At 38.6% G+C, this 23,760-nt stretch overlaps 2 protein-coding genes across 2 annotated transcripts in view; one reads left to right on the top strand and one right to left on the bottom strand.

The window, feature by feature from the left end:
• The window catches only part of ODF2L (outer dense fiber of sperm tails 2 like), a 393,421-nt gene that overhangs the window by 121,330 nt on the left and 248,331 nt on the right, over positions 1 to 23,760 (bottom strand). The window lies entirely within an intron of this gene.
• Positions 2,643 to 23,760, top strand: part of CLCA1 (chloride channel accessory 1) — a 34,150-nt gene continuing 13,032 nt past the window's right edge. The window contains exons 1-7 of the mRNA XM_061411365.1: positions 2,643 to 2,876; positions 8,592 to 8,732; positions 8,901 to 9,048; positions 11,420 to 11,525; positions 15,902 to 16,079; positions 21,428 to 21,646; positions 22,195 to 22,422. Of these exons, the coding sequence (XP_061267349.1) occupies positions 2,715 to 2,876; positions 8,592 to 8,732; positions 8,901 to 9,048; positions 11,420 to 11,525; positions 15,902 to 16,079; positions 21,428 to 21,646; positions 22,195 to 22,422 (1,182 nt within the window). The 5' untranslated portion in view covers positions 2,643 to 2,714. The remainder of the gene's footprint in view (positions 2,877 to 8,591; positions 8,733 to 8,900; positions 9,049 to 11,419; positions 11,526 to 15,901; positions 16,080 to 21,427; positions 21,647 to 22,194; positions 22,423 to 23,760) is intronic.

The following is a 23,760-nucleotide window of genomic DNA, read 5'->3' as shown; positions in this document are numbered from 1 at the left end:
AGAGTACTGGAGTCGGGTACCATTGCCTTCTCTGCCAGGCCTCCCTATCCATCACCAACTCCCGGAATTCACTCAGATTAGTCGATCAGATCAGATCAGTCTTTCAGTCGTGTCCGACTCTTTGCGACCCCATGAATCGCAGCACGCCAGGCCTCCCTGTCCATCACCAACTCCCGGAGTTCACTCAGACTCACGTCCATTGAGTCAGTGATGCCATCCAGCCATCTCATCCTCTGTCGTCCCCTTCTCCTCTTGCCCTCAATCCCTCCCAGCATCAGAGTCTTTTCCAATGAGTCAACTCTTCTCATGAGGTGGCCAAAGTACTGGAGTTTCAGCTTTAGCATCATTCCTTCCAAAGAAATCCCAGGGCTCATCTCCTTCAGAATGGACTGGTTGCATCTCCTTGCAGTCCAAGGGACTCTCAAGAGTCTTCTCCAACACCACAGTTTAAAAGCATCAATTCTTCAGTGCTCAGCCTTCTTCACAGTCCAACTCTCACATCCATACATGACCACAGGAAAAACCATAGCCTTGACTAGACGAACCTTTGTTGGCAAAGTAATGTCTCTGCTTTTGAATATGCTATCTAGGTTGGTCATAACTTTCCTTCCAAGGAGTAAGAGTCTTTTCATTTCATGGCTGCAGTCACCATCTGTAGTGATTTTGGAGCCCAGAAAAATAAAGTCTGACACTGTTTCCACTGTTTCCCCATCTATTTCCATGAAGTGATGGGACCAGATGCCATGATCTTCGTTTTCTGAATGTTGAGCTTTAAGCCAACTTTTTCACTCTCCACTTTCACTTTCATCAAGAGGCTTTTTAGTTCCTCTTCACTTTCTGCCATAAGGATGGTGTCATCTGCATATCTGAGGTTATTGATATTTCTCCCGGCAATCTTGATTCTAGCTTGTGTTTCTTCCAGCCCAGCGTTTCTCATGATGTACTCTGCATAGAAGTTAAATAAACAGGGTGACAATATACAGCCTTGACGTCCTCCTTTTCCTATTTGGAACCAGTCTGTTGTTCCATGTCCAGTTCTAACTGTTGCTTCCTGACCTGCATACAAATTTCTCAAGAGGCAGATCAGGTGGTCTGGTATTCCCATCTCTTTCAGAATTTTCCACAGTTTATTGTGATCCACACAATCAAAGGCTTTGCATAGTCAATAAAGCAGAAATAGATGTTTTTCTGGAATTCTCTTGCTTTTTCCATGATCCAGCGGATGTTGGCAATTTGATCTCTGGTTCCTCTGCCTTTTCTAAAACCAGCTTGAACATCAGGAAGTTCACGCTTCACATATTGCTGAAGCCTGGCTTGGAGAATTTTGAGCATTACTTTACTAGCGTGTGAGATGAGTGCAATTGTGCGGTAGTTTGAGCATTCTTTGGCATTGCCTTTCTTTGGGCAATAGGCACTGAATTTTTATGTAAAAGCATACTTAGATTATCTGGACAACTACTTTATAATTGGATACTTCCACTCTATTCCAATGCCTCACTTTTGATTAATTACAGATTATACACTTAAGCAATAAGTACTAATTATTGGGGCTTCTTTTGTGGCTCAGCTGGTAAAGAATCTGACTATAACACGCGAGACCTGGGTTCAATCCCTGGGTTGGGAAGATCCCCTGAAGAAGGGAAAGGCTTTAGTGTTCTGGCCTGGAGAATTCCATGGACAGTCCATGGGGTCACAAAGTGTCGGACATGACTGAGCGACTTTCACACACTAATTATTAGCAACAAGTACTAATTTAATTTTTATGAGTGAATGTCAAAGAAAAAGACAGACAAGATGAAACTGATGCTTACCACTATGCAAAGATCAAATGATATTATAGGAAGGGATATTTCAAGTAATTTGAATACAGGAAAGTGGTGGACCAATATGAGTTTCCATCTGAGACTTGGCAAATTTAAAAGAATCTATACGGTAGCTGGCAATAATCTAAATGCCTCTCACCTAAGAGACATTTAATTTCAGTAAAATAATTTAATGCTAATTTGAATTTTATTGGACAATAGAAGCTATGGAATAATGAAATAGAGGTCTGATAAGGAAATTAGGGAGTTTGCCTTGCACAGTCAGATATAAATTTCATCTTTTCTAATGTTGCTTGCTAATGCTTTTGGTACAAGTAGATTGTCTAAGAGAGTAATAAAAGGTGCTGAGGTTGTGTAAAGATCAAAGAGGATAAAAATAAAGACCATTATGAGGGATAACTGGAAATATAGTTTACACTTAACGAATGCTTATCAAATATGCAGAACAATCAGGCTTCCACTGGGCAGGCAGAGGTTAGAGGGTGGTGTTGGGTGGGTCGGTGTCCCTGACTGGGCAAACATTTGTAAGAAGTAAACATCTTTCAATGGTAAAGCTGCTTGTCAGCTGTGAGTCCTTCCAGGGAACCGGATGTGGCTCCCCACCCTCTGTGCCAGCAACTGGCAAAGGTGAAGGCAAGGCTAACATTTCTCTCAAAATAAAATATTAAAAAGTACACAGAATTTGAGACCAAGATATAGTTATCATTCATCATAGTGAAGACAGATCCAATAGTGAAACAATTTGGGGTCAAGAGGTTAAAGTCCTACAATAAACCACTGCTGATAAATTGGAAAAATGTGTGTCTATATATTCATATATATAGGGGTAAGGAAAGATGCTTCCATAACCAGCATTTTCCAAAGAGAGAACTCAAAGGGAGATGTACAGCAATGGGGTCATTTAAGAATTCTGTTTTCATCTTGGTCCTTCACCTTCTGGAAGGGGCCCTGAGTGATTCACTCATTCAGCTGAATAATAATGGCTATGAAGGCATTGTCATTGCAATTGACCCTAATGTACCAGAAGATGAAACACTCATCCAACATATAAAGGTAAGTCTGAAATGGTAACTATTCATGCTGTTTTGAAAAATTAAGCATAATATGTTGATAGAGCAAACATGAGTTCTCTAATTCCAGCTGCGTGACACTGGAAAGTTTTTTTTTAATATCTGTGCTTGCATTTCTTCAGCTATAAAATGGAAATAATAACACAACAATTATGATTCTTCCAAGGGATGAGATAATACATGCAATGCATATAATTCAGAGCTTGATATACTGTTGGCACTTACTAAATGATATCTCTACTTCTCGGTTATAGATGACTTCATTGAAAATTATTTAGTTCTACACCAAGGCAGAGCCAACTATATTTGGCAGATATTATGAAATGTGCAGAGGGTAATTCTTTTGTCTGATTTTACCATTTGCACCTATCAGAGTCTCCTTTTATTTCCTGATTAAACCCTTCCTTCCCTGTGATTCTAATATAGGAGTCCAAGATGCAAATCTTAATCTCTGATTTAAGAACAAACCATAACCTTCCAATGGGAGGAAACCCTGCATTTTACCAGGCCCAATGCAAGGCGTCTTCTCAGGGCTGCTGAGCAGTCTTATTTCACTTGTTACTTCTTCTGTAGGGGAAGTAAAAATTAGGGAAGAGGATTCTTCCTGTCCACATAGAGGCATCTAACTGCTGTAAAATGGAGAGATTAGAGAGGTTTTGTATAACAGCAAACAGGAAAGAATAAGAAGGAAATGCCTTATAAAAGCCAATCCTGGAAAGTGACTGTAGCTCACCCAGAGGTAGTACTGTATAATGGGCAAAAGTACTGGTCTACAAAATGGGGAAAATAATAGATATCTTCCTCATAGGACTTTGTGAGGATTATCAGTGCACGCATATAAGGGAAGTTGGATGAGGGTATATGGGAACTGTATACATTTTTTGCATGTCTCATCTGTAAGTCTAAAATTTTCTCAAAAACTTGAAAGACCTTTAAAAATGTATGCAGAATGCCTGGTACATATTAAGAGCTCAACAAATGGTAGGCAATTCATCAGTCCCCAGGCCTCCTTTTAATCTTAGATGGAAAGGGCTCATCATTTCTCACCAAGCCAAAAGCACTGAGACTTGTTTCTGGGAAAAGTTCCTCTGTGTAAACTCAGAAGTTAATAGTACAAGGGCCCCAAGGGCTGCCTCAAAAGGTTCCTTGCTCTAAACAGGTGCAAACCCAGAAAGAGGAGTTAGGGGAGAGAACATCTCAACCACCAGAGGAGTTTGGGGCTAGAGAAGTGCAATGGTTGAAGAGGAGGGGAAGTTCACACTTTCAAACCAGAAGACCATCAGGTATTATTGCTATCAGTGAAAGGGAAATTCATGTCTTTTGAAATCTCTAAACAATCAGAAACATTAGGTGAGTCTTTGATTACCTCTAGTAAGAAGATCAAACCAGTCAATCTTAAGGGAAATCAACCCTGAATATCGCTGGAAGAACTGATGCTAAAGCTGAAGCTCCAGGGTTTTGTTCATCTGATGTGAATTGCCAACTCATTGGAAAAGCCCCTGATGGTGGGAAAGATTGAGGGCAGAAGGAGAAGAGGGTGTCAGAGGAGGAGATGGCTGGATGCCATCATGTCCGATGTGATGGACATGAACTTGGGCAAACTTTGGGAGATGGCGAGGGACAGGGAGGCATGGTGCGCTGCAGTCCATGGGGTCGCAAAGAGTCAGATACGACTGGTCGACTGAACTACAAACTTAGAAATAACATTAGCAAAAATGAAACAGCCAGCCACTGGAGCAACAGACAAGGAAAGTTGGGAGGAAAAATGTGACCAGCATGTTTCTGCCTCTGGCTGGACAGTGAGCAGGCCTCAGGAACAAGTGAAAAGGAGCCACAAATGCCTTTCTAATGACAATGGTAATTTGTATTTATATGGTGCTTTGGCCACCTGATGAGAACTGACTTATTCGAAAAGACCCTGATGCTGGGAAAGATTGAAGGCGAGAGGAGAAGGGGATGACAGAGGATGAGATGGTTGGATGGCATCACCGACTCAATGGGCATGAGTTTGAGTAAACTCTGGGAGTTGGCGATGGACAGGGAAGCCTGGTGTGTTGCAGTCCATGGAGTTGCAAAGAGTCAGACAAGACTGAGCAACTGAACTGAACTGAGAGAAAAAGCAAAAGGACATTCACCTCACTCTCTTTGGGGCTTCCTCCTGAGAAATATACTCCTCACTACTATTATTCCGTTGGTTTTCTGGTATGAGTCCTAAAGGAGTTGGGTATGAGAGAAGTTGGTTTCCACAGTTACCTTGTCACAGGAACATTTTTAAGGACAATAGTGTGCTCAAGAGTCCCTGAGCAGTTAATAAAAATGAGCCCCTGTTTGATGTTTCAGATCTGCGGTCAAGGGACCTCACTGTGGGCTTTGCCACCTTCCTGGTCATCCCTCAGTTCTCTGCTTTTTGGGGTGACTCTCCCCTTGGTGTCCTTGTGTGAGCAGAACCCTCTAAGTCAGTTCTTAAATACCTGCGTCAGCAGGGCCGTCCGAAAGGTACTGCACTGACAATACCAGCAGGTGGCGCTGCAGCAGTTTCCCCCACTCTGTGCTGCGGAAGCCGTGCGAGCACACTTCATAAGATGAAGGGGTGAGAGTCAAGAAGCTCTCTACCCCTCGCGCCCCCTTAACACACGCACAGTGGGAGTAGTTGGGGGTCTCCTCAACGCATGGAAGCCCAAGCACCTCCTGTCTTGGCATTCCTGGACAGTTTGCCCCTCATCGTAACCTCTTCATTCACGCATTTGTTCGTTAATCCAATGAACATTTACAGAGCATTCACATTGTCAGGTACCAGGAATTCAGTTGTCAACAGGAGATCATCCCTGTTCTTAAGGAATTACCAGTGCATCATATAAATTTCCGGAGAAGGCAATGGCAACCCACTCCAGTACTCTTGCCTGGAAAATCCCATGGATGGAAGAGCCTGGAAGGCTGCAGTCCATGGGGTCGCTAAGAGTCAGACAAGACTGAGCGACTTCACTTTCACTTTTCCTTTCATGCATTGGAGAAAGAAATGGCAACCCACTCCAGTGTTCTAGCCTGGAGAATCCCAGGGACGGGGAAGCCTGGTGGGCTGCTGTCAATGGGGTCACACAGAGTCGGACACGACTGAAACGACTTAGCAGCAGCAGCAGCATATGAATTTCATCCTCAACGTTCTTCAAACCTCAAAAGCTCAACTGTCTATTTGGATATGAGGTCACTTTCTCAAAATATGAAACAGATGTCAAAGATTCCTTATTAATGTTTCTGATAAAACACAGAAGACAAGAAATTTCATGCTGCTTAGTTGTCTTCCTAGGAGACACTGAAAATTTACATTTTACAAGTTAAATTGTAATATAATATTCCAACATAGGAAGTTTTATACCTATTTTTCAACTTTTTAGTGATACTGACTCAATATTTTTAAAAAGTGATATGATATTAAATTTACCTAGTAGTTGTTCAAAATCTGGCTTTTTTGAGAGCTTTTTTTAAAACTAGCAAGGCAACTATTATAATTACCATTTGAAAAGACAGAAACTGAGGCTCAGAGAGATAAATTCCCCAAGTTTATCCCCAAGAAGTAGCAGAACAGTATTTACTCCTGCAACAATACACAAGTACTATTTTCCCATATAGTGATGAACTGTCTCTGCTTCTAAGGCCACCCCGTAGGATTAGATGTCTAGGCATCAATGTCTCATCTCTCTGGTCTGTTCCAGTAAGGACTTTCCTCCAGCAATGATCCCTTTTTTTTTCCCTCTTGCATTATAAGCTTTGTTTTTTTTTCCCCCAGTAGCAATACATATGTTATAATAGTTCCCATTCAAAACAAAACAAACCTCCCTTGCCCAAAATCTTCCTTCAACTACTGCTTCATTTCTTGATTTCCTTTTAATTTGTAGAAACATTTCTTGACCTGCTGTTTTCATTGCCTCTGCTTCATCACCTCCCACCCTGTTGAATTCACTCATATAGAGCTGTCATCTCAGGTTGCCAAATTCGTTGCTCAGTTCTTAGTCCTCATCTTCCTTGATTGCTCAGCAGCGTTTAACTCTAATGGCCAATCTCTCCTTCTTGAAGTGCTCTCCCATGCCTTCCGATCTCCTTCCCCTGCACCGGCTGCTCCTTCTGAGTCTGCTTTGCTGGCTCTTCCTCTTCCCACTTCTGAATGCTGGGCCCCTGGAGCTCAGTCTTCTATCTTCTTCCCTCTGTCTACACTCATATTTGCATTTTTCAGTGATTTTCAGCTCTAATAGTCCCAATTTCCCTTTCTATTATAAACATCTTGTAGTATCCCTTCTACTGTCTTGTCATGATGCATTTCAGGGAAACTTTCAGAGAAACAGGCATTTATAATTGAACACTACAGCTCTTTTGCTTTAGAGAAATAAAGTTAGGCATAATTTAAAAAGAGATTATATACTTATGCCACTTCGTTGTATCTAATACTTAGTTTTATACTAAAAACAAACACTATCATAACATTTGGGCTCCCCTGGTAGCTCAGTGGTAAAGAATCCGCCTATTAATGTAGGAGACTAGGATTCGATCCCCGGGTCGGGAAGATCCCCTGGAGAAGAAAATAGCAAGCCACTCCAGTATTCTTGCCTGGAGAATAACATGGACAGAGAAGCCTGACCTTGCTTAAGTCCATAGGGTCACAAAGAGTCAGATACGACTTAGCAACTCAACAACAACAACAAGATTATTACAGGAGGTGTTGAGGTTGTATTTATTTTAATTTGAGTTTCTTTTCACTACTATTTGGTGTGAGATGTTGAGACTAATACTAATTCTCAGTTTTTCCTTTAAAGTTTCATTGATCTTTAAAGGATCAATGAAATGAAACTAAGAGCTAATATTTGATAAGCATTTGTGCTAAGTAAACATGGCTCCAAATGCTTTCTTGACTTCATTTGATCCTCACAACAACCTTATGGGCTGCTCTCTGTAATATTTTCCATCTTATAAATGGGGAAACTGAGGCTCAGGAGCAGTTAAGGACATTTGTTTTTTTTTTTTGTCCATACCACGTGGTTTGTGGGATCCTAGTTCCCCAACCAGGGATGGAACCCAGTCCCCAGCAGTGAAAGTGCCGACTCCTAACCTTTGGATCGATCACCAGGGAATTCTCTCAAGGAAATTTCTGATGTCCCACCATAAGTGGTGAGCCAGGATTAGTGCCTGCTTTTGAAGTCTTCAGTGTCAACCATTACACTGTGACACAGAGCATGCAATAAAAATCTCAAAAAAGGCTGCTGCTGCTGCTGCTAAGTCACTTCAGTCGTGTCTGACTCTGTGCAACCCCATAGGCAGCGCCCACCAGGCTCCCCCGTCCCTGGGATTCTCCAGGCAAGAACACTGGAGTGGGTTGCCATTTCCTTCTCCAATGCATGAAAGTGAAAAGTGAAAGTGAAGTCGCTTAGTCGTGTCCAACCCTCAGTGACCCCATGGACTGCAGCCTTCTAGGCTCCTCCATCCATGGGATTTTCCAGGCAAGAGTACTGGAATGGGGTGCCATTGCCTTCTCTGTCAAAAAAAGCTAGCTACTATTATTAACAAGATAATCTCCTTTTCTTAGCTTGATAAGTAGCCATTTTCTGGAAATGTGAAATACAAATATAAATTGGAATAATTGGTAATTTCATCTTTTTTTCTGTCATTAAGCATGCTTCTTTATATTTATTCCCCACCCCCCTGCCCCCAGGATATGGTGACCGATGCATCTCCATATTTGTTTGAGGCTACAGAAAAAAGATTCTATTTCAAAAATGTTGCCATTTTGATTCCTGAAAATTGGAAAACAAAACCTGAATATGTGAAACCCAAACTTGAGACCTACAAAAATGTAAGAACATTAATTTCTTTTTTCAAATTTAATTTTATTTTGTGACTTAGATTCTTTTATCAAAATATTCTAGAATCAAATAAAATTGTTTCAATATAGTCTGCTGTGAATAAGGTCAATTCATTTGCTGAAATTTTGTAATTATGAAAAATTTTTCTTAAATTTCAGGCTGATGTTCTGGTTGCTGAACCTAATCCAACAGGTAACGATGGACCTTATACTGAACAGATGGGAGGCTGTGGAGAAAAGGGTGATAGAATTTATCTCACTCCTGACTTCCTAGCTGGAAAAAAATCATTTCAGTATGGACCACAAGGTATGGGTAGAGATGAAATATTCTGCTATGTAATAATTCAATAATTTTATGTTGCAAATAGATCAACACTAGCATTATCTTTCTGAGTGAGAACATAAAAGCCAAATAGACTAGTATAGCCTGTTTTTCTCACATAAAACAGATTCAGAATAGTGCATTTTTCAGTTAGAATTATTTCCTTCATATCCTGCAAATATGTGTGCATAACTATAATATTTTTAATTTTCAGATACTGTTATTATCAGATAATAACTCTGATTAAATAGTTTAATTAATGTGACATTAGGTTCCTATGGTTCTGTGGGAAGACACCTGAACAAACTAAATCTCTTGTCTGCAATTCAGGTATGGCCAAAACATATGGCAGACACATAATGTTTTCAGACTTTAATGTGTGTTCAGATTGTAAATGGATTGTTAAAATGGTTCTGATTCAGTAGGTGTGGGGTAGGACTCGAGAATCTGCATTTTAACAAGCTCCCTGGTGATGCTGATACTGCCTGACTTTGGACCACACTTTGAGTATCAGATAGAATAGCCTTAATGTTCAGCTCTGACAAATACTAACTAAAGAAAAAGTCAACATTTCCTTCACAAAATATCATTTACCATTTTCATATGAACCAAACAGAGCAATCTTTGGATAAAACATTAAAAGAAATCAGCAATGGCTTATATACAATATGTAGTTTTCAAGGATAATCAAGTGTGATTAGTATTAACTAATTAGGTTAACTAACAACTAGGTTTCTTTATTATCTTAAAAATATTAGAACCATTTTAATTTTTTTCATTTAAATAGGCAAGGCAGAGAAAACAAGCAAACAAAAGAGCATTGGTGCCTGCATGTCCCACCCCCAAATACACTAGAGCACTTTTACAGACCTTAACAGAGAGGAGTGTCTAACAAACATACTTCTTTGCTCTTCTTTTACAACATCTCCGTAACAGAAACAGAAAATCTCCAGTGTATGGCTCAATAAATATGTGTTGAATTGATTTACTTACCAATTGATTGATTTACTTATCAACCTAAGCTGTTCTTTCCCACTCTGGAGCCCACTCCAGTCATCAAGATCACCATATACAATGCCATTCCTTTATACTCTCTCCTTTTTGTATTCTGACTCCATGACTACTCCCTCACAATCTCCCCCATCTTTAAGAGGCCATCAGTTATTCTCCAGCACCTAGAGCAATCTAAAATCCTTAATGTGAGATATTAGGGCTTTCTTAACCTGCACCTCCTCACTTAATCCTCCAAATTCAGCCTACCTTGGAATTTACATTTCAGAAAAACTGACCGGTACACAAGTCACTAATATTCATCCAAATATAACAAATTTATTAGGACCTTTTAAGTTCTAGACAATATGGGCCAAGACATGACAATGAAGAAGTCATGGTACCTGTTTTCATGGAGACAAGAGTCTATAGTGAGAGACTGGAAAATAAGCAATGGCAATAAAGCATGACAAATTCCATAATGGAATATAATGAAAGTGAAAAAGGAGGAGTACCTGAACTAGTTTGAAGATGTCAGAGAAGGCTTCTATCTGGATATAAGCTTAATTTTGAAAGAAGAGTAGGAGTTATCTCCCAGTCAGAGATAGGGAGACGGTATTCCAAGCAGAGGAAAAATATGTAAAAAAGATCAGAGATGAGCAAGTCATACTGTGTGACTCTAGAAACTAAAAGGGGTTCAGGAATCCATTGTCAATATGGAGTTTTCAAAGTGGGTGGAGAACAGCAAGAAATATGGCTGCAGAGAGGAACAGGGCCTGAATCATCAGGGACCTTGTACGCATGTTGAGAAGTTGGACTTAACCCCAAGCACCATGGGTAAGTCATTGAAGACTGGAGGCATGGAGCCAGCTGGGTGAGTGTCACAGTAGTTCAGGAGTAAGTGGCAATGAGACTGGAAGGGTGAGAATATGTCACAGCAAAAAGGCAGATGTGGAGTAGGCAGACCTTGAGATCTGTCCACATTTGGGTCATTGGGAAGAAGGACCTTCTTGGCTGCCCTACAGGTCAGCCTGTGCTGACCTCCATCATTACACTTGCAACCCTAAAGATTTTAGCTATCTAAAATGATGTGTGTCATCTGCTAGACCATGAGATGTGTGAGCACAGGGCACTAGTTCTACCTTTGAATAAACAGCTTCCTGGTACTTACTAAGTGCCTAATTAGCACTTGACAATCCAAAATAAGTAGTCATATTTATAGAAATGTACAACTGTCATATCAAATTAAATCTTTAACTTAAAAAAGCAAAGCATAATAATTTTCAGAAGAATTACTTGCTCTGAATTTAAGATGGTAATTTTGCCATTCTTATTGTAATTAGGTGTTTAAAACATTTTTCCACAGGAAGGGCATTTGTCCATGAATGGGCTCATCTACGATGGGGAGTATTTAATGAATATAATAATGACCAGAAATTCTACCTATCCAACAAAAGAAGAAAACCAGTAATGTATGTATATTTTGATTAATTTTCCTAAACTGTTTTAAATTGTAACCAATTTTGTCTTGAATATTTTTAAAATGCCAGTCTTATCATCATATTTTCCTCTTTCATTCTTAGTGTCTTCTCTTTCAGCTTTTCCCATAAAACTACTACTTTTGTTCACTTTACAAGTGCCTTAGATGAATTCTCTACTCTGCAACTACAAACCATTAGCCTCTTTGTGTGTGTACAACTAGAAGAAACTCACAGGTTCTACATTCAGGATCTCCATCTTCCTGTCTCATAATCAGAGACATAAAGCTTCAGCTCCTTGCAGGTAGAATAGTTATCTGTGTGAACTATATCAGAATGAATGGACCTGAGAGACACTGGGGGAGCTTAGCTGAAAGACAGTCCAAACATCAAAACAAAACAAAATTTCTCCCAATTTGAACAAAACCCTGTATGGTGTCAGTAGAATGCAAACTGAATACTTAGAAAGCACCCTGGCTGCCGTAATTTTACAGGTAAGTTCTTGGACTCAACAGTTTCAGGGAATAAACTGCTTTTGTACAAATATAAAAGATAGGGAGCTTCCCAATTCATTTTAGAGAGTTGGCATAATTCAGATACTAAAACCTGACAGATGGCATGAAAAAGAATTGTGTAGATACAGCTTTCCAAAAAGATTACAAATAAAAGCATAGTAAATTACACCTGGACTAATATTATACAGATATAACAAACACACCAAGGCCAAGAAGGATATCTTCCAGGTATCAGAAAATGCTATGATAATAGGTAAGTAATTAATATAGTATATCGAGAAAAAAAGAAAATTATTCCAGCAGATTCGGAAGGAATTTGATAAGCTTGCACATTTATACCTCAGTTAAAAACAACAGCCTCTTTTAAAAGACTAGAGCTGGGGCAACACCCCTCTTCACTTTTGCTTCTAGTTCTACTCCCATGATGGCTCTTTAAGGAGATGCACTCAGCTTTGGTTTCTTTACTGTCTTTACTCAGCACAGTTTCCAAAGGAAGCTTCATGGAATTCAGAACTCTGCCTTGGCATTCCCTTTCTCCCATAGGAGCATCACTGCTTTCTGCTTTCCCTTTTCTTTATTACACTCAAATTCTGTCATTTGACATTTCTCTCCTCTTATGTCACTTTAGGTATAAAAAGACACTAAGTACCTCCCAGAGCTGTACACAGTCTACTGATTCCTTTGGCTTGTTCCCCGCCACACTATAGAGTCCATTCCCCAGTGTCACTCTGTTGATGCGATCATGTTAGGTGAACCTCTCAAATCTCAGCCCACAGATGACACTCATCCCATCTACCTTTCCCACTTCTTGCTATGCTTCCAGATGGAAACTGTATTCCCCTTGAGAAAAAAGCTGATTAGTATATATTCTTTCTAAGGGATATTCTAGAAATTATACATAATTTTCATCCTTCCACAGATAACATTTTGCAAAACTGACATAATTACCATGTCCTCTTAACAATAAATTTTGTTTTAAAATACAAATAGTATTTATTATCTACCAATTTTTTATTACTTATAAGGCTCAGAAACAACTACAAAGATGACAGTACTACCCATAATAGAAGGCTTCCTTAATATGAAGCAGAACATCAGTTGAAAGCCAACTGCCTACATAATATTTAGTAGGGAATCACTAAACATTCCCAGGAATATAATAAGAATGGGAACTACTAGAAATTATCATTTTTAGAAAGTTGTAGCCAATGCAATAATGTGTTGGGAAGGTTAAAATAACAGGGGCTCCTAGAAAGAGAGAGAGAAAATTGTTTCTAGGCAGATGATAATGTGATCCACTTTGAAACCCTGAAGGGAAAAAAAGAAATTAAAATTGACAAGGGAAGTCAATAAGGCAACCAGATATATTTGAAGAAAACTCTAAGAAATGTAAAAGTTACATCTGAAGAAAACCACAACACAAAATCCTTCTAAAGAATTTAAAAGAAAATTAAGATTAACAGATATTTTAAATTCATAGAATATGTAAATTCAACCCAAATTAATATATACGTCTTATGAAACTTTAGTCAAAACATTTCTATTTTTACCTCATTTTAAAGACCCTGAGCTTATCCAGTAGATAGCAGCTGCAAACATTTTTGAAAAAGTATAGTAATAAAGGAAAATTTTCTTGTTGAATTTTAAATATACAATAAAGCTACATTAATTAAAACAATGCAAATTAGTAGGCACGCAATAATTTACTATTTGATATAGCTAGAATTATAAATCCACAAGGAAAGACAAGATTTCTTTAGATGTCAGGACAATTTTTAACTATTAATAGACTCTCTTTCAACTGGATAGATTTATTCAATATAAAAAAATAAAACCATGATGAAAACAATAAGTATATTAATAAATATCATATTCCTAAATGGTGAATGTCTTTCTATGCATTCAAGAGTTGGAAAAAGACATAACTAAAAGAATGATAAATTTGACTACATATAAATTTAAAACTTTTTGCATATAAATCAAACATAAACTAAATTAAAAATAAAAAACAGAAAAAAATGTTTGCAAATATTTAAAAAACAGGCCTTTAAAAGCTTAGCATTATAACAGATAAAAGAAAACAATATAACACCCTAATAGAAAAATAGACACGAGAAAATAATCTATATAAAAGAAGAAATAAAAATGGCCAGTAAAAATGTAAAAATGGTCAGACATTAGTAGTCAAAGAGGTGCAGATTTGACAAAGATGACAATCGTTTATTACCTAGTACTAGTGCCTGTCGGTGGGATTGTTGCAGGAAGGGGGACCCCTTCCAGGGCCCGAAACTGGGCTCTTGTCTACACTTGGAAATGAATTGTCTGAGGAGACACATGTGCTGACAAAGCAAGAGATTTTACTGGCAAAGGGCACCTGGGTGGAGAGCAGTAGGGTAAGGGAACCCAGGAAAACAGCTCTGCCACATGGCTTGGGTTTTATGGTGATGGGATTAGTTTCCGGGTTGTCTTTAGCCAATCATTCTGACTCAGAGTCCTTCCTGGTGGTGCATGCCTTGTTCAGCCAAGATGGATGCCAGAGAGAAGGATTCTGGGAAGTGGTCGGACCTGTGGTATCTCCTTTTGACCTTTCCTGAACTCTTCTGATTGGTGGTGGCTTATTAGTAGTGTTCCTTACCAGGACCTCCTGTCATAAAACAACTCATGCAAATGGTTACTATGGTGTCTGGCCAGGGTGGGCAGTTTCAGTCAGTGTGATTCTCCTAACAGGATGAGTGTTCTCATAGATGGTTATCAGAGAAATAAACTAGAATAACCTTCTTGGAAAGCAATTTGATGACACATATCAAATCTCTAGAATTCTTTCCTATTTCTTGATCTACTAATCTTACGTTTAACAATCCATTTTAAAGGAAATATTAGAATGAGCTCTATCAACAGGCTTTAAAATGTTCAAATTTCTGAATCTGACCATTTATTCTGGATGTCAGTCATAGCAAGCTTGGAAAAAATGTGATGCACCAATTTCATTTATTCACAGAAGTTTTATTTTTAGCACCGAAAAATTCATGGAGGAAAAAAATTAAGTAAATTAGGCTAAATTCACGTTGTAATTTCAAAATGTGAAGTTATTAAAGTCACATTTTGAAAGAATATTATGAATTATAATAATACATTACAATTTAAATGTACTAAAATAAGTTTTATAAGATCAGGCAGTAAAGCTATACATAGAATGTTATGCTGATACATAGAGAAGGAAATGCTTTAGTACATTAACAATAGTTTATCTGAGAGTGGGATATGATTTTTTTCTTCTCTTCTTTATACTCGTCCTATTTTCCAAATTTCCTATGTTCATATGTTTTTTATATACTTAAAAAATAAGATGTGGGGAAAAGTACTCCATTCACAATAGTAACAAACTCATAAGCATATAAATAAAAATCTAAAATATCTATATAAACACACAAGAACTATGCAAAAACTGTATGACATAAACTAGCTGGATCAAAACAAACAAACAAAGAAAAAGTTGTCAGCAAAACTTTTTAGAGAAACAAAAGAGGCTCTTGATTTTCCAGGAATGAGAGGACCAGATTAGGAAGTGCCTTAGGACTTTGATCCTTATTAATTCTTAACAGTGGCTGTAAGACAGCCTTAGCTTTTCTGCTGCATAGAAACACATTCTGATATCATTTTGGGAACCCCTCAGATACTTTCTGGTAAACAAAATTACTCTGATGAGAATTTGATAATTTTAATATTTAAGGTGCTACATTTATTTCTTAAATTATAAAGGGAAATTGTAAACAATGCTGTCTGTAGAAACTGACCAGAGTCCAACATTTTGAAATTATCATTTCACTTAAATATCTAACCTGAATATATCTGCAGATGTTCAGAAGGTTTTACTGGTGAAACTGTAATACAGAAGTGTCAAGGAGGAAGCTGTGTCACTCAACCATGCAAACTTGACAGAAAAACAGGACTGTATGAAGAAGGATGTGAATTCATACCTCATAAGGATCAGAGGGAGAAGGCTTCCATAATGTATTCACAAAGTATTGATACTGTAAGTGCCATGTCCTTTTTCTTCTTTTGTTCTTGACATGAGTTTAGTGAGGTTTTTATCCCAGATGATGCAAGACAGGGTGAAATGTTAGGAAGTCAAGTATCAGTATCAGTTCAGTGGCTCATTCATGTCCGACTCTTTGCAACCCCATGAACTGCAGCACACCAGGCCTCCCTGTTCATCATCAACTCCCAGAGTTTACCCAAACTCATGTCCATTGAGTCGGTGATGCCATCCAACCATCTCATCCTCTGTCGTCCCCTTATTCTCCTGCCTTCAATCTTTTCCAGCATCAGGGTCTTTTCAAATGAGTGAGCTCTTCACATGAGGTGGCCAAAATACTGGAGTTTCAGCTTCAACATCAGTCCTTTCAATGAACACCCAGGACTGATTTCCCTTAGGATGGACTGGTTGGACCTCCTTGCAGTCCAAGGGACTCTCAAGAGTCTTCTCCAACACCACAGTTCAAAAGCATCAATTCTTCAGCACTCAGCGTTCTTCACAGTCCAACTCTCACATCCATACATCTGGATAAACCATAGCCTGACTAGATGGACCTTTGTTGACAAAGTAATGTCTCTGCTTTTTAATATGATGTCTAGGTTGATCATAACTTTCCTTCCAAGGAGTATGCATCTTTTAATTTCATGGCTGTAATCACCATCTGCAGTGATTTTGAAGGCCAAAAAAATAAAGTCAGCCACTGTTTCCCCATCTATTTGCCATGAAGTGATGGGACCGGATGCCATGATCTTAGTTTTCTGAATGCTGAGCTTTAAGCCAACTTTCTCACTCTCCTCTTTCACCTTCATCAAGAGGCTTTTTAGTTCCTCTTCACTTTCTGCCATAAGGGTGGTGTCATCTGCATATCTGAGATCATTGATATTTCTCCCGGCAATCTTGATTCCAGCTTGTGCTTCTTCCAGCCCAGCGTTTCTCATGATGTGCTCTGCATAGAAGTTAAATAAGCAGGGTGACAATATACAGCCTTGACGTACTCCTTTTCCTATTTGGAACCAGTCTGTTGTTCCATGTCCAGTTCTAACTGCTGCTTCCTGACCTGCATACACGTTTCTCAGGAGGCAGGTCAGGTGGTCTGGTATTCCCATCTCTTTCAGAATTTTCCACAGTTTATTGTGATCCACACAGTCAAAGGCTTTGGCATAGTCAATAAAGCAGAAATAGATGTTTTTCTGGAACTCTCTTGCTTTTTCCATGATCCAGCGGATGTTGGCAATTTGATCTCTGGTTCCTCTGCCTTTTTGAAAACCAGTTTGAACATCTGGAAGTTTATAGTTCACGTATTGCCTGGCTTGGAGAATTTTGAGCATTACTTTACTAGCGTGTGAGATGAGTGCAATTGTGCGGTAGTTTGAGCATTCTTTGGCATTGCCTTTCTTTGGGATTGGAATGAAACTGACCTTTTCCAGTCCTGTGGCCACTGTTGAGTCTTCCAAATTTGCTGACATATTGAGTGAAGCACTTTCACAGAAACAAGAATTCCATCACCTCCACTAGCTTTGTTCGTAGTGATACTTCCTAAGGCCCACTTGACTTCGCATTCCAGAATGTCTGGCTCTAGGTCAGTGATCACACCTTCGTGATTATCTGGGTTATGAAGATCTTTTTTGTATAGTTCTTCTGTGTATTCTTGCTACCTCTTCTTAATATCTTCTGTTTCTGTTAGGTCCATACCATTTCTGTCCTTTATTGAGCCCATCTTTGCATGAAATGTTCCCTTGGTATCTCTAATTTTTTTGAAGAGATCTCTAGTCTTTCCCTCTGTTGTTCTCTCTCTTTCTTTGCATTGATCGCTGAGGAAGGCTTTCTTACCTCTCCTTGCTATTCTTTGGAACTTTGCATTCAAATGGGTATATTTTTCCTTTTCTCCTTTGCTTTTCGCTTCTCTTCTTTTCACAGCTATCTGTAAGGCCTCCTCAGACAGCCGTTTTGACTTTTTTCATTTCTTTTTCTTGGGGATGGTCTTGATCCGTTTCCTGTACAATGTCACAAACCTCCATCCATAGTTCATCTAGCCCCTTAAATCTATTTCAAGTCAAGTCAAGTAAGAGTGAGCAGCTTTTCTCTATTGGACAAGACAGGAGAACATAATCAGGAATAAAGTCCTATCTTCCCCAGACCCCTTGCTTAGTTTTTTTGTTTGTTTGTTTAGTTGCTTTTTTTTTTTTTTTGCTTCTCCAACTTCTCTCTTCCACTAGCTTTTAGCTTAATGACTTAGAACTACTTCAAATATCCTTAAAGACAGACAAGCACAAGAGTTGGTTAAATAAGAAATTCATCCGGGGGATCAGGTACTTTTTTTTGTGAGTAATAAGGACATGATCAGTAACCTTTAACTTTCAGAGATCTTTCAGCCTGCATATTTGTTTTTGGTTGTTAACTAAAATTTTCTATCTTTTTAAGAATGTTGGTGCCATTAGGGAGTTTTTACATAATTTTAATAGCTTTAAGTAGTTTTAAAATACTGATCTTCCTCCATCCCATTGTAAGTTGAAGATGCATTTAATATACCTCACCTACCAAACACCTTAACTTAGCCCAGCCTGCCTCATGTATCCTCAGAACATTTACATTAATTTCTTGGCAAAATCATCTACCATAAAATCTGTGGTATAATAAGGTGTTGAATGTGTCCTGTAATTTATTGAATACGGTACAGAAGTAAAAAGACAGAATGGCTGTAAGTACATTAGTTATTTACCCTCACAATCATCTGGTTCACTAGAAGCTACGTACAGCTCAATGCCACTAGCCACCATCACCAGAGAGTATCATACTGCATGCCACAACCCAGGAAAAGATCAAAATTCAAAATCTGAGGTACAGTTTCTACTGAACGTGTATTGCTTTTGCACCATAATAAAGTCAAAAAATTGTAAGTTCAACCATTGTAAGTCAGCGATCATCTGCATTTCTTAATAATTTTTAAATGACCAACTGCTCACAAAATAAACTTGACAAATTATCTTTATTAATGCCAAACATATACATCAGCAAATTTGCACAAACTAAGATAAAGCCATCAGTTAAGTGACTTCAGTGCAGAATGTCTCTTATCTTCCCAGTCTTTTACACAAAATTATGTTTTCTTTTTGGATAAGAGTGTAGTAACTTGCAAGGGTCTATCTATAACAATAAAGTGAAAGTGAAGGTTGCTCAGTTATGTCCTATTCTTTGTTATCCCATGGACTGTAAAGTTCATGGAATTCTCCAGGCCAGAATACTGGAGTGGGTTACCTTTCCCTTCTCCAGGGGATCTTCCCAACCAGGGATCGAACTCAGGTCCCCACATTGCAGGTAGATTCTTTACCAGCTGAGCCACAAGGGAAGCCCTAACAAAGATAAGTTTTTAAAATACGGTTCACTAAGGCCATCCTTCAGTCTGGCTTTGTAGTTTATTTCCAGGATAATTCAGCAACTTCCAAAGGGGGGACTAGATTGTTTTAAATTAGTCACAGTTAAAGTTGATGCACAGTCAGGTTTGGGAGCCTCTGCTTGGGGTTTACAAAAAAGTATTTTAGGTTCCCTTGCTAAAAAGTAGCTATAATGATAATACAGAAAGTGAAACTGTTAGTTGCTCAGTTGCGTCTGACTCTTTGCGAATCCATGGACTGTAGCCCACCAGCCTGTTCTGTCCAAGGAATTCTCTAGTCAAGAATACTGGAGTGGTTTGCCATTTCCTACTCTGGGGGTGATCATATGGAAAAACTGCCAAAACAATCTGAAAAATACAAATAAAAAGAAAAATAAATGTTTTCCAGCTAACGATGACTTTTTACATTACTTGAATCCCAGATATTTAGGATTTTTAATTGAATATAATACTGTAAAGTCACTGAGAGGAAGAATTAGTTTATACCTTTTTTGTGTACTAAGCCTCCTTTTTAAATCCCCCAAATAAGGAAATGGCAACCCACCCCAGTACTCTTGCCTGGAAGAAAGGGGAAGACACTATCATTTATTGGCTGTGTTTGTATTGTCTATTGCATATGTTCTCCTATAGTTCTTGCCTAACAACTACTGCCATTCTGTAGATTTTAAAAACCACTGACGTACAGATTGGTAAATGTTATTAAAAATAACAACAACAAACTTACATCGAGCTTTTATGTTATATCAGATATAGGGCTAAGTTTTGAGGAAGCAAATTTAATGAGACAGGGTTCTGTCACAGATTAATTTTCATCCATCAGTAAGTACACTATAATGTTAAAGGGGCCTTATTTAAATTTCTTATAGGGTACTTTGAGGTCACAAGGTTGAGTGGAAATTCTTTGCAGAAAGTGTATGAAATGAGAAAACATTTTGAAAATAACTTTTGGGGCTGAAACATGAAGGTAGAGTTCACAAGGCAGAAGACATAGGAAGAACTCCTCAACATAGTGGGAATGGTGAGCAGACACAGAGATATATAAACAGTCTGGCAACCTTGAGCACTTATAGGCTGCAATAGGGAAAATTAGAGCCTTGGGATGCACAGCCAGAGCAAGGATAGAGAGTGAAGTGAAGTAGTCTGGATTGTAGTGTGTGAGCAATGATGAGCCACAAAAAGATATTAAGTACAGGAATAAGAAGGACTATGTTCCTGGCAAGTGTGGAGTAGAGCAGTATGGAAAAGTCAGATAGGAGACTCCAGTAGTTGAGGGAGGGACCATGAGGGCTTGAATGATGGACATTCCATTGGAGAAGGAAAAAAGACAATGTCCTGGAGAGAGAGTGAAGTGTATTGATGGTGTTATTTTGCAGAGGGAAGAAGGAAGGAAAAGCGTTTCCTGATTTAGGTAACTGAATAGATAGTGGTGACATCAAGTTAGGAAATGCTTGGTGATGAAGAGGAGCAGAGTCAAAGGAAAGGTGATGTGTTCAGTTATGAACACCTGAGGTGGAAGATCCTGTGGGACATCCAATTGGATTTTGGAGAGAGCTGGAATGTTGGGTATTGAAAGTTGAAACAAGGTATTTTTAAATCACTGGAAACTAAGAAAGTGAGCAGTAAGTGAAGGAATGGAGAGAGAAAATGGTACCAGGGGAGAAATGTTGAGATATAGGTGGCTTGAGGATACTGGTGATTGCTTGCAATGGAAAATTTGAGAAATAGAAGGGAAGCTAAGAACAAGTAAATAGATTCTTGAGGAGCACAAAGGGTCCAATGACGTCAAAGACATGTTTTGAGATAGAAGCTCTGAATTTTCACTGTGATTTTCCCCAAGGCAGACTGAGAAGGAGGTCATGTAAATGTAAATCTACACTTAGAATATTTTAGTCAAATTATTAACAATTTTAACAAGTATTTACTGTTATCTGTATCATTTTACTGACAATTTTAGGTGGTTGAATTCTGTACAGAAAAAAACCACAATAGAGAAGCCCCAAACGAGCAAAACAAAAAATGCAATCACCGGAGCACATGGGAAGTGATCCAAGATTCAGAGGATTTTAAGACAACAACTCCTATGACAACACAGCCACCCAGTCCCACCTTCTCATTGCTGCAGATCGGACAAAGAATTGTGTGTTTAGTCCTTGATAAGTCTGGAAGCATGACAGTAAGTTCAGTGGGTCTTGGTCTTCTGGATGCTCATCTCATATTTCTATATGATATGATCTAGACCACATCTTGGAACTGGCTGTGAATAAACACAACCCCAAAGGTCAGAACAGTTACAAGCATAATATTTACATCAAAAAAGGCCACCTTCACTTTATTCAACACAAATTCAGCATCAAGTGTCTCATTTGCCAAATAGCTTTCAATTTGTGAGCAAAGATCTGATGAACTATATAAAATTAACCTTTTTTATGTTTTCCTGACAATATGTATATTTATAAAACTATTTCTAGGACATTGAACTAATGAACTAAAGCCAAACCTGGATTTAGCTTTTAGAGTTATTTATACAAAAGCCCTGAAATTGTATTCAAATATACTGCTAAATATAAAGGAGAAATTTTCCTCCATAGAAGGATATGCCTTGCATAAGCTTGTTGTTATTTACTCTGCACCGAGGCACCTACTTCCAAATTCCCTCTGTTCTGTTGTCAGTCTGCCGGTCCAAACCTAACCTGACTGCTTTTCTTCTCCTTTTCCATTTAGATTGGTAACCGCCTTAAGCGACTGAATCAAGCAGGCAAACTCTTCCTTCTGCAGACGGTTGAGCAAGGGTCCTGGGTCGGGATGGTGACGTTTGACAGTGCTGCCTATGTACAAAGTGAACTTGTACAGATAAACAGTGCCACTGAAAGAGACACGCTTACCAAAAGCTTACCCACAACAGCCTCAGGAGGAACATCCATCTGCTCTGGGCTTCGATCAGCATTCACTGTGAGACAAGTTCCCCTATCATAGTTTGCCAATGTTTACAATTTATGTCTCCTAAGAAATTACCTTTTCCAGTATTTCTATGCATGCCTCATGTCTAGCTGAATTAGACAACCAAGGGCAGAGCAATGGTCCAAATGATGCAGTAACACAGGCCCCCAAAACTGTTAACTAATTCATTCATGCTTTTGTGTTTTTCTGCATCTGTGCATTCATGCTTTTCTGCTTTCATCTGAAACATTCATGGTGTTACTTCTACATGCCGGGCATTGCAATGTGCCAGGCATTAAGAGTACCATGAGGGCCAAACATACCACACCTGCTGTCATGGAGCTTAAAATCTTACTGGGGGAAGATTCTTTAACCTCGTAGTCACATAAATAAGTGTATAATCATACACTAATGCATGCTATGATGAAAGGTACACAGGGATATAAGAGAATATCTTCTCTGAAGAAAAAAGTAAACTTAGAGTTATGGTTAAATTTTGAAGTAGATTAACATTCCAAACTTTTGGGTATATAAGACCTCCTTTTGGGCAAGCAAATGGTTTAAGTTTGAAATAGGAGGGCTTAGAACTGCGAGTCTAATTGTATTAGGGATGTATCCAAAGATCCCATCTGATCATCCAATCATGTCACCCCTCTACTTATGTCTCAATCTCTCCCCATTTTCAACAAAGCTAAGTAAAAATTTTCAATCTAATATTTAATTTATTTTATAATATAGCCATTACCTACCTTTCCAGGCTTAAGCACCTGGGACTCTCTTCCAGATATTTATGATTAAGCAAATTAGATTACCTGTCCTTTGCCAGCAGTTTGCACACTTTTGCCCAGCCAGTTCCCTATTTAATTTTTCATCCCTCCTTGCTATCTCTAATCACACTCTTCCTCCACATATCCATCACAGACACTATTTCTTGATGTCTTTCCTGATCCTTTCAACTGTATAGTTTCTCTTTCTGAATGCTATGAACTTGTTTTCTACTTTTAAAACTATCTCAAGAGTTTTAGCTCTTCTGTCTTCTTTCCTGTCATGTCCTTTGCTCAAACAAAACTTGTTCCGAGATATGAATTATCTTTTAACTTCTGGTACAATATCTTTTATATAGGAGGTTCTCAATAAATAAAATTAAATTGAGCTATTTGATTATATCAGATGCTTAAATGATCCAAACATAAACTATGATATTCTATATTTATTAGGGGCTATTTAGTCCCATGAAATAAATAATAGGAGGCTGAGAGAAGCTGGCTGGTCTAAGGTCTCAGAATCTCTGCAGTGTCTTGGGAAAGTCTACCTTCTGTCTGCTTGGGGCGCAACACATCAATGGGGCTA

Source organism: Bos javanicus, chromosome 3 (genome assembly GCF_032452875.1).
Source record: "Bos javanicus breed banteng chromosome 3, ARS-OSU_banteng_1.0, whole genome shotgun sequence".
Lineage (NCBI taxonomy): Eukaryota > Metazoa > Chordata > Mammalia > Artiodactyla > Bovidae > Bos > Bos javanicus.
This window is presented reverse-complemented; position numbering and strand designations above follow the sequence as displayed.